The sequence below is a fragment of the Neocloeon triangulifer genome, unplaced genomic scaffold (genome assembly GCF_031216515.1).
Source record: "Neocloeon triangulifer isolate White Clay Creek 2 clone unplaced genomic scaffold, ASM3121651v1 ptg000014l, whole genome shotgun sequence".
Taxonomy (NCBI): Eukaryota; Metazoa; Arthropoda; class Insecta; order Ephemeroptera; family Baetidae; genus Neocloeon; species Neocloeon triangulifer.
In genome coordinates, this window is record NW_026775556.1 from 7,589,281 (window position 1) to 7,601,366 (window position 12,086).

At 41.0% G+C, this 12,086-nt stretch overlaps 1 protein-coding gene across 4 annotated transcripts in view; it reads right to left on the bottom strand.

The window, feature by feature from the left end:
• LOC132200687 (nephrin) overlaps positions 1-10,228 on the bottom strand; it is a 157,392-nt gene extending 147,164 nt beyond the window's left edge. For all 4 annotated transcript variants that reach the window (XM_059626350.1, XM_059626348.1, XM_059626349.1 and 1 more), the window contains exon 1: positions 9,977-10,228. In XM_059626350.1, the coding sequence (XP_059482333.1) occupies positions 9,977-10,034 (58 nt within the window). In that variant the 5' untranslated portion in view covers positions 10,035-10,228. The remainder of the gene's footprint in view (positions 1-9,976) is intronic.
• Positions 10,229-12,086: the final 1,858 nt, after the last annotated feature.

Sequence of the window (12,086 nt, forward strand, 5' to 3'; positions counted from 1 at the left end):
TTCTTTTGCAGCACGAATCTCTGGCGCAAATATTAATCAATTTCCACCCCTTGCAGCAATCGAATTGAGCCAAGTAAAACAATTTCCAACCCTTTGACGGTATAACTTTCTCTCTCTGGCCGGAAAAAAAACTAACTCGGTTCCGTTCCCACAGCATCCCGGCGAACAAAGTTTTGATTTGCAGAAATCGAGTTTCCTTCTTCACTGGTGCCATTAGCGACGGGGACGAAGTGTTGCTGGAGAGAGCGCGAGATCGCGCAACGTCATTAAAAAAGCAAAAAGGGGTGGCTGACTGGCGGGGATGCGTGCATCTGGTGTACCAAAGGCACTTTGGCTAAGTGGCCAGCGCGCCTTCAAGACATGCACGACCCCAAATACATATTCTGCTGAGGAGGCTGCGATTCATTCCAAGCTAAGTGAGAATCGCCAAGGGACGGGCACAGATAGATAGATGTAGTGGGCGGCAAAGAAAGAGAGAAAATCACAAGTGGCGTTGCATTAAGCAACGTCGCCCTGGTAATCCGGGTCACATCTCGCTCCGAGTGCGGCTCTTTTCGCTGCCACTGCTCGTCGTCGTGTCGGTCTCGCCGGGAACATTGTTCAATTATTCAGAGTAATGAAGAAGGACTGCCTCTAAAACACACCAACCAACATCTAGAGGCATGTCGAGAGTTGGATGCTTTCGGGTAATATAATCGGGGGTGGATGGCGTGAAACTGGATCTATCTATCTATCCAAACGCCCCTCGCTCTCTCGTATGTTTAATTAAACGCGACTGCTCGTCGTGAGAAGAAAAGAGCACACGCAGTGGCACCATCGTGGGCCGCGAGACGCGGAATTAACTCTCCGCCGGAGAATGAGCACCAGCCGAGTTTCGCTGCACTTTAAACAGAATTTGTCGTTTACATTTAATAATAATGCCACCTCGGCGGCTGCCTGCTTGGCGAAATTCTCTCTGCTGCCTGCAGAATTAAAGCGGCATTTTGCTCCGCAAATTTGTTTACGTTATATTGTGTGCGTTGCGAGTTTGTTTGAGAGTGAGTGAAAAAGCGGCCCATGAACTTGGGCGACATGTCAGACGAAAGTGGCGAACAACTTTTCCAGTAAATATACGTGTGCTTTAATTTCAACTTACAATCAATTTATACTCTTCTAAAAGTCGAGATTATTTTCGCAAACTTTCAGGCTCGTCAATTTCATTGCTCCTGTATCCTCTTATATTCCTGCAAAATTTTCCTTTCCTCTTTTTTATTTCGAGAAACAAGTCCTTTCCTAAATTGAGTCGGCTCCCGGCAACAAAGGACCCAAAGGAGAGAAATTATAATGACACTCTCTCGTTCGCTCGGCTGGAGTCTCGTCAGAAGAGACTGCTCTCCACCCTCTTTTCAAACTCACTTGCATTTTTCGCAAGGAAGAGAGAAATCATCGGCAGCAAGCCGTTTTTAGCTCCACTGACTGACTGACTGCAAAATGCTCGCTCCAGCAGTGCCTGATATATGCAAAACCGCGCGCCCTCTTTCATCATAATGGGACGAGCTGCTGGTGTGCGCTGGTGAAAAAAACCTTTGTCATCTTCAGTCCTTGTGACCTATAAAAAGCACCAGGCAGCTCGATACATGCACGAATGTAACTTTGAAATGAGTTTTACGTCATGCAGCAATGAGTCTTTGCATGTGGGCTGTCTTTCGTCAGAGGCGGCGGCAGTCAAATTATTATCTGTGTGCTGCACTTGGGACGCTTTTTGTGCAGACGAGCCAGATGGGAACGGTTTTTTGATGAATTGGTTAGTCATCACCATTTCCAGATTGCAATATGACATCAAGTGAAATAAACATGACACGTTTTTTATCACTCGGCATAACACATGCTGATGGAAAGAAAAAGAAAGAAAAAACAATTAAAGTTTACATAAAAAAGTGAATTCTCAAATTGGATTATTTCATAAGGTTTATAGTAATAAAAAAGGGACGGCCATACTAAAGGGTGTCCCAACCAAATTGAAATTTAGTTTTAATATAGTTGCTGGCTCAGCTCCCTTTCTCTTTTGTTTCGCCGAATCCGCCAATATTATGTATCTGTTGCAGCTCGAGTGGCTCGGCACTTTATTGGCTCTGATACGCGCGGAGAGAAACGTGCTACGAGTAGGCCCTCGAAACTTTGGGTCGTTCGCTGCTGAATTAAAAAGCAAAGTGGCTCGTCGTTGCTGCCACGCTGGAGAAGAGAGCAGTGCATGTGTTCCCGTTGCTCGTCTCTCAATCTCTCCGACGCGCCCGCGCGTGGGTTAATGGCGTATAGGGGTGCTCTCTGAGCCGATTGAATTTATAGAGTCAACTGTTTGTTATACATGAGCCCTGCAGAAAATAACAATATGGACTGCAGCGATTTCAGAAACGAACACGTGTGTTAGGTATAAACACAAGCTATGCTGGAATTTAATTAAACAAGTTTTATATTCGGTGGCGCTTAACTTTGTACTCGCGAGTCATTCCATTAATGTTTTATCAAAACTTCTGCCGCGCCGAGCGCACCCTTTGTAATAACAATAGGCGCAGCATTTCAAGTTTTGCTGCGAAACGGAGAACAGCAGCAAGTTTTAATTTGGTACACGCTCACTACGGCAACGGCGGCAGATCCGTCTCCATTATTTTGTAATTATCGTGTCACTCATGCCCGCGCATTTCTGCGTGAAGAGAGAGATAAACAAACGAATTTTGTTTTCCTCTGACTATCTGTGACTATACATACGGAAAATATAAAAAATTCCACTGGGCATTAAATACAAAATGTTTGCATCTCATTCCGGCGAATTTGCATACACCATTTTTTTTTGCATTCAAAATTTTCAGCTCGCTGATGGAAAATAAACAAAATGCTCGCTGTGATGAAAAGGGCTTATTATTCTGATTATCCTCCGCACACAATTTTACCACTCGTGAATCTGGACAGCTGTAAAATGGCGGCGGAAATTTCGTTTGTATTCAAAATCACAGGAGGACATGAGGGAAAATGCGACAAGGAAACCCTTTCAAAATGAACACCAATCTTTTTTAAAAGAGAGCTTGAGAAATGTGTCGGCGTGCCTGGATAACTTTGGTGCCCATTCGGGCGGGCGCACCAACTTTCTTTTCTCGCTGATTTGCCCAAAAACGCGCGCGCCAAAAGTCTCGGCGGCGGCGGATATGTGTTGGGGCGGCAGCAGGAAAGTCTTTTGCTGCATTTAGGCGTGAAATGTTTCTCCCTGATTTTTACATCCACTGGATCTTTCGGCTCGTTGGTTACACGCACTCGCGACGACGGCAGCTCGACGGGATTACATCAAGCCGGCAGCATAGCTCTGCTCTCTGCGCGCGCGAGAGAACCTTCTTTCTTCTTCTACATTAGAGAAAGAAGAAAGAGTGACGAATGCGCGCGCGAAAAAGGCACTCGACGCATTTTCCTTTCAATCAGGCACAATCTTTGAATAATATGTATATTTCCAATTCGCGAAGCGCTCAGCTAGAAAGGCTCCCCTCACTGCTCTACTGGGAGAGAGAGTGGCTGTTTGTGCGGGAAAACGGAGGAAATTTATTTTATAGTGGCGCGCACAAAAGTGGTAAGCAAGACGCGCAAATACGGATCGATAAATCACACAACGGGTCGCTGAGTGACAAAAATATTATTCTGTTACCCTCAAATTATGGGTAATAACATGTTTTTGAAACATTATAGTTTTATTTTCATGAATAAAAAATTTTAATTTCTTTTGTACTATTTTGAATATTGACTAATTGTACTCTGATGAGGTATTTTTAATAAACTATTATTATAGTTTTATTATAATTTATAAATTTAAAAATAAAAACATGTTTCATAGACAAAAATTTTAATTAAAGAATACATAATGTAAATAATGTAACAATTAAAAATCTGAAAATATATCTACTATTAAAAATTTGTGTTCCCTTTTCTTTTTCTTTTCCCATTTTGCAACAACGCATTTCTCATCCCCTTTGGGCAAAAATAAACTGGCGGCGTCCGTCACCGGATTAGAAGAAAGAAATATCGCCGCAAACCCTTTGCTCGGAATAATCTTGAGGGAGTGAGGCTTGGCGGAATTTTGCATGAATGCTGCTCCAGTGAAAGGGTTGTGTCCGCGCCTGCCTTTTCAAAAATGGATAAATCGCGAGGCCAGTGGCCAAAAAACTGCCCGGGGCGCGCTGCACTCTATAAATTTCTATTTTTTCCACTGCCGGCCACCACCGCTTTTCTGAACCATTAATCCGTCAACATATTATGTAAATTCCAGCGCAGCGGCTCCCCCTTTTCCTCGCCGGCCAGCGGAATAATTTTTTAATTGCGCGACTAGCTCCTGCGCTCTGCTCATGCTGTTGATCCGATTAACGCCGCGCGTAAGTAAATTATTTTTTAACGCTGCCGAACGATTAATTATTCAGTGTCCCCACGGCGTTCCGTGCCTGCACCAAATTTGGAAAAATTGAAGCCGAAGCACAATTGGAAAAAAATCAAATTTGCCGCCGTTTCTTTTTCCTCCGGGGAAATGAAAAGTGATTTTTGCTCTACCGAGGCAGATGTTTGGAAAGCAGCAGAGAGAAATGAGAATAATATTTTGCTTTGTGCGGCGGTGCAGTTTATTGACAAGCTGCGCGATGAAAGGTGAATAAATGAATAAATTATTGCAGACGCGCCAGCGCCGAATGGGAATTTCAACGCCACTTTTGCACCGCACTTGCTCTTTGTACTTTTGTGGCTGCGACGCGATAGATCAAAGCGCGGCCGCAAACAAGCGCCGAACGCTCCAGCGGCCGATTGGAATGGCGAAATAAGATTTGCTCGCGAGATTGGCCCGTCAGAGCGCTCTTTCAATGAGGGCGAATTTCAGTCACTGAGAAAGCGAAAGAGGCAAAAAAAAATATATATATATTTCTGTGTACTTCCATGATCGATATGCGAAAAAAGATTTGAAAGAGTTTACAAAGGACACTTCGAGCAAAAATGAAATTGAAATTCAAGAGAGCTATAGCAAAAGAATTTTTCAGCAGTAGATGATACTTCCTGATAATCCTGATCATGACAGAGTGAATTGGATTGAATGATTTGATTCAATGCATTTTATTCAAAGCATTAGACCCAAAAAATATAGAAAATTTGCTTTCTGCACCTCTAATATTATAAAGACCACGCTGACAAGACTCAGTCTTGGTATGGCCCTAATTGAAAAAAATACAAAATCAAATTGTATGCAAAATCATCGTTTCTCAATTTTTTGGAAGAATTTTTATTAATCATTTATACTTTTTAAATCCATTAAGTCACATAAAATATGATTCTTTTAATATTTAAGTAGACAAGCAAATACATTTTTATTTAATTTTTAAGTAATTTTGTTGTAGTTAAAAAAGCTCTTCACTTTCTTTATAACCTGCTCAGCTGTTATGGAATGAGAGGCACATTTAAAATTCCAACGAGCAAAAAATCCTTCGTCGCACCAGGTATATAATTTTATCGATATTGGGCCACGTCGAAGCAGTTTCATGAATAATGAACATGTGCACCGAGACAATATCACCTGATACTCGAACACAGTCAGTCAAGCAAGGATGAGACCTGGCTGCTGAGAGAGCGGCACGCATGACTAGTTTTCGGGGTGGTCAGGTGTCCTGTGACAAAAACCTATACACAGGAAAAGAGTAACGCAACACCCTGAAAAGTTGGTTGGTTAGCTCGGCTCAAAGCCCTCTGCTCTTTCACCACCCGGAATACAACACCTTGGTGCGCGACGAGAGAACAAAAAGCTCCAACAACCTATGCTGCAGTTTTAGGAAAAAACTATAAAATAAAAACCCAGCAGCTTTTGTCTCTTGTAAATAATTAAGCATACGTTTTGCTTGCTCTCTTCTCTCTTTCCGCTGCAAATAACTCGTGTGTGCCGACTTTTTCTGCCCTACTCTTTTCTCTCCTATATTCTACTCTCCCCGCATAGTGTGTGTTATTTTTCCTTCCGCAGGAAAAAGAGCTGAGCCAGCACCCTCGCCGCCGACTGGACTTCTTTATTATCTTTTGCGGCGCTTTTGACAGATGGAATAATACCGGAGGAATAATATAGAAAAGTGTCTTGGCAACAGCAGCTTTGCTCGTCACTCTCAGAGTTGGCATTAATTACCACGCCAAACATAATTAAAATTCGTCACTTGCTCCCCGCGCGAGAGCACCATTAACGCACTTAATTGTTTGATGGCGTATTATTATTCGCGCGGCTCTTGCGGATTCGCGCTCCGCGGTTTATGCGCCAGGCAGTCGACGCCAACCACCGCGATGCAATCATCCCTAATTGGCGTGTTTACACTCGGCGTTATTATTTCACCGCGAGATGGGAGCAACTTCTCGCAAAATCGCTCTATTAATTTAGTGCCACGCGCATAGGATCATAATTGATAACATAATTACAAGGAAGAGAGGGTAACATATGCAGAGAGAATATCTTGGCCAGATTGTTTTGATTGCAACTGACGTGAGAATGATTGAAGTTTCACTAGAAGGAATAATTTAAATATCAGTATAGTTATATTTGTCAAGAAATTGTTTAAAATTAAATCTTAATTATAAAAAGAATTAAAAATGAAGAAATACAAATGTTTATGTTTTGGGTTCTTTTTACGAGAGCATTAAATTTAAAAATATGTCATCAAGCTTCATTTTTACTCCCGATTCGGAAGTCATAAATAGAAGCCCTTCCAAATATTCCCCGCTTTAATGACCAAGGCAGATAAAATCTCCTCATAGGAAAAACAAACACGCGCTTAAAGTCACCACGAAACCAAGCAATTTGGCTCCAATTCCAATAACAAAATTCTCCACTGCCGCCTTCCAAAGCCAAATTCGATAGCGCCACATGAATTAAACATAAATCATACGGCTAGCCCATCAAACGGAGAGTGGAAAAAAAAATAGACCGGTCGCTTCAAGCTACAACTGTCACTCGCCTCTATCTCGGCGGGAGACTTACAAATGAACTGATTAATTTCCGAGATCGCCTGACTCGGGATAATTTCCGTTTGTTTACCCGCACTTCTCCGTGTTCCTCGTAAAAACGATGGGCGACGACACCACTTGCTGGAAAATTGTTTCTAATGACCGTGTATCATATATGAAGGGGCGTTTCTTCCGAGGGGTGTGGCGCACACAATTGTCAAGTGGCGCTTGAAATATTGCAGCTGGAAAGCTACTCATCGCCTCCTCTGCGTATAAATAAACTCTAGACAGACGGCGTTGATTCTCAATTTTACTTCAAATCTCGGTTATGCCATCTCGAAATTCTCACAAATCGCTAATTGATGGAGGTTGACCCATTTGCAGAAGGATATAAAAAAACCAATTTTCCCAGGCGGCCGCGAGTCGTGGAAATTTAAAATCCACGCCGCAAGTGCATTAGCGCAACAATCGGAGCCAGTTTCAAAACCTCAAACAACGTATCGCGTATCAGTAGTGAAAAAGCGTGCAAAAAGAGAAATATAAATTTTTGTGACAAGCCGCCGCCGCATCGGGATTCATAGAAAATGAGCTCTCCGCGTATATGAATTTGTCGGGCGGGGGAGAGAAAAAAATGTTATGTGTCGAGCAAGAGAGAAAACATTTCGATAAAAATATTACATGGCCATTCAGAACATACATTTTTGCTATATGGTGTGGCGTCTCTCTTCCTCTCTCTTTACTTGCACCCATGGAAGTAGCAAAAGTTGCGATGGAGCACAAAGTTGCACGTTTGACTTCATATAAGCAATTTTTTGTCTACAGTTTTGTTCTGCTTTTTCCTCGGGAATGGCGCTTTTATTTGGGCACGCACGCGCATATTTGATGCAAAATAAAAACTGAAAAATTGATACATCGCTCGCGCGGCACCATCATTATGCGGAAGAATCGGCCAAATAAACAACCGCTCCAAACAGGCAATTTCTTCTTCCTTTATATGACGGCGGATCTCTCTCTTTCCCAAAAGAAAAGATGCCCCGAGTGAAATAACACACGCAGCAAGCGGAGAAGATATTATATTGTGTTTTCGGGAGAGAGGATAATTTGCAGAGAAAGCGGGCAATATTTTGCCGATTGCCTCGGCGGGAAGTAATGTGGAAAAAACACACTCGTTCAAACAAGAACGACGAGGCTTTGAATTGCGGCAGTTTTATGACGACGGCCAACTGCTGGCTCAAAATAATTGCTATAAACACTCAAAATTATTTTATCAGGAAAAATAAAAAATAATAATAATATGAGTGAGCAAAAAAGTGACATAAAAAAGAGGAAAATAAATAAACTTGACAAATATTCAATATCAATGTGCAAAATTTTTTTATTCATTTAACTTCAATATGCCTTGTATGTTTACACCGAATGAAAATTCTTTGATTAAACAAAAATAATTTGTAGGATAAAATAACACCATAAATAGCAGGTGAGCTTAAAATTTATAAAAGATAAATAAGTGGGATTTAATTAAAATAATTACTGTAATTAAATTTTATTATTCAGAAACAGATAAAATTTCAAAAACTCATTTTTTATCAAATGTTTTTATCAGATGAATCAGTGCTGGTATGTCTCTATTTTTAGTCTAGACAATTTTTTGCAAACAACAAAAGCTTGCTGTAAAAAAAAACGGAGCTCCACAAATCAATCAGCACTGGTAACAAATTCGAGCCAGGGAAAGAGACATTTGCACAGCAGCGGCATCGCGCCAATTAACAGTCCATAAAACGAGTGGTGCCGCCGCTCATTTGACTTCCATTCATTGCGGTGCCGTTTGGCAGCTAGGAAAGCCAGGCCATTATCTCGGTCGCTCGGCCACGGCACTAAATTAAAAGACGGAGAAGAAGTTCGGAAAAAAGGCGCTCATTACAAATATGGAATGGGCCCGTTGGAGTAGCAGCTCGTCAAGAAGCCTGATGCGTTTGTGAACGACGAGGAAAATAATTTAAAAAAGAAATCTTCTTCGATCGCTAATTAGATCTGTCTGCATACAATAATAACTCTGAATAAAAAAAAATATAATATTGTATGTATTAATGCGAGCAAGTCGGTGGTGCTGCAGCGTTTCGCCGCTAATTACTGCGTTGAGAAAATAAAATATAAATTATTGCCACGCGGGGGAACAATGGGTTCCCACCCCCACCTGGGAGCCGTTCTTATTATCGGAGGCGGCTTTAAGCGTTATGATATGTCGGACATGGCGGAGAACAATCGTGAGAAATTAACTCTTTCCTAAAACAGAGAGAGAACTAGAGAGGATGCTTCGCTATTGTCTCCCTCTCTCTGCGACTAATTTCGGCTGCCGGCGAATTAAGCAGAAATTGCATTACGGTGAGTAAAAAGACACGACCGGCGATAAACGCAGACGCAAGGAAAGTGCACTTCCTGCAGAAAGTAAGAAGTGGCGAAATGATAACAATTGCGGTCAGGGAGCTGTTCAATTTTACAGCTCCCTCGGTTCCCGAAACCGACCCTTCAAGTGTACGGAGGGGAATAAATTACTGCAAACATAGTTTCAATTACTCTCAAAGTTTCACTTTCAACTTGATTAAAAAATTGCACTTGCCAATAAAGTTTTTAAATGAAGTTTCAATCGATTGTTTTGTGCGAATTAAAAAAAAATAATAATAAATCAATATGACTGTTCTACAAAAAGAATATTTCCAAATGAATAGGAAACAACTTGTCAACACTGTAACAAATGTAATGACTTGGCATCATATTTCAGCACTGGTCTTTGAAGAATCTAAATGTTCTCATTTTTCAGTGAAATATTGTAGGAGAGTAATGAGGGTTGAACAGAATTTACAAGTTCCAAGCTGCAAGAAAGTGCAAAACTACGCATTTCACACACGATTCTGCATTCCTCATATTTCATCTCCTGACCCCCCCCCCCCCCCGCAAAAATTAAATATATCGTTTCGTCTCATTTCAACAAAGCACGTGTTTGGCTTACCTGAGATGAGGGCGAATGCGGCCGTCAAAAGGATGCGGACTCGTGTCGACGGCATCATGGTCGTGCCTACAGTCGCATCACGGAACAATCACTGTCAATAATCGGAAATGGGCACACTGGGCTCGCTCGAACTGGGCACGATGGAAGTCACTAAATTGATGCGGCGTCCTATGTGTATATGTGTGTGTGTGTGTCGGGGTGTCGCTGCTGCCACACGCAGTACAAGCACCAAGTGTGTTAGCTCTTCGGCTGCTCGACTCGCACTGCGCCCGTTCGCGCTCCGGGGGCGGAGTCTGCCGCCGCCGCCGCTCCGCCGCCAGGGGCGCTGCCATGGATTTATTAAGAGGGGATACCGCCTGGTTTCAGACCGTCTAGGTACAAGGAAAGATCCCAAGAAATTGATGTTGGACTGAAATACAGATTTTTAAGAGTGGATCCTTGACTTTAAACTATATTATTTAAATTTAACTAAGAATTTGCACATCAAAAAAAAAATATTTCAGCCAAAGCATTTGTAAAAAAAAAGAAAAAAAGGGTAAGCAAACAATTTTTGCAAATAATATATATCTGATCTAATTATGAGTAATCCTCAGAAATTGAAAGTTTCTTGTTTCTTCGTCATCAAAAAATGGCTCGTCACAAAGGAGGAAAAAGCATTGAAAATGTAAGTTCCACCATTTAGTCTTGATAATTCACTTTTAATTTTAATTTTAAAAGAAGTGCTTAATTTTTGGCTGGCATGAAATTATGCTAAAATTTTTTTATTCTTAAAACTAATGAAATTTGTTGTATGCAGTTTTCTACAACAAAAAGAGGGTCGCAATCTCTCAGTAATTCTACATGGGCTCTGTGCTCCTTGCAGCCTCTCTTGTCATCGTCGGACCGGTTCCTCCGAGATGCATCATCTTTTAATTCCATGTATTTTTTTGCTATTTTTTCGAGACTGATTTAATGATGATGATTGTTGTAGCGATTCGCTTCTTAATCAACCTGTCCGGCGCCTTTTCTCAGAAATGCATGCCGGCCGTCAGTACTTTTTGCTTGGACAGCACGAGACCTGCACGCCGCCGGTGTGCAAAGCAATTTGATGATTGATGTTCTTTGGCGTGGACAAAGCCGGTTGACACCTCAATGAAATCTTCTTTTCCAATCCTGGAATATAGTTTGCTACTTATCCTTAAAACACATAACACTGTAAAGTGTAACCCGCTGAACACAATATTAACTTTTATTTAAATAAGTATACCTCTTTAATTTTTGGATTTCTTTTATTATATTGTGTGCTCATTTGGTAGGGTTGCATCAACTTACCTTCCATATAAGAAAACAAAATTTGGTTTAGAAATTTCCTTCCCATAGGGTTGGGCTACTTTTATAATCATGTTTTGCAGATTGCTTTGTCAAAACTCATCAACTCAAATTCCATCCACCTCTGGCTCTATGATCATGATCAATTGATAATATTAACAATAACAAGGTTTTGGAGTTAAACAATATTTTAAATTATTTTAAAAGAAAACAGTCTTTAATAGAAGACTTCAGAAAGTCTTAATATTTAGTTTTATTTCAATCAGATTAATCATATGGTGGAATTCCTCTATGCAAAGTTTTTCTTTCAGAATATTTTTAACAATTGCAAAAAGTCTTAATAAAGAGAACATTATAGATAATCACAAGTCCAAAGCTAAAGGGCAAAGAAAGTTCTTTTTCCTGCTTGCAGTAATAATGGTTTCCCCCAAATGAGCGTTTTACAACCTTCGCAGGTAAATCGCAAAAATTCCCACAATGCGCGACAGGTCATAATTCAAATCGCTTTATCATAATTCCATATTTTGCACATTTTATTTTTTCTCCCTGCCAAGATTGCCTTTTAATGGATATCCTATGACCATCGCACATTTTTATGGTAGTTATTTTTTCATGACATAATTACGTTTAATTGCCAGCTCATAATAGCCCTGACGCGAAAAAGGTGCACTGCCAAGCTTATAAAGGAGATAAATCTGCACGCGATTTACGCCCACAAATATTATAATGTGCTGTGGTGCACACGCAAAGATAATAGCGGATAATAGTGCTTTGAAGAGACATTTGCTTCATTATAGAAGAG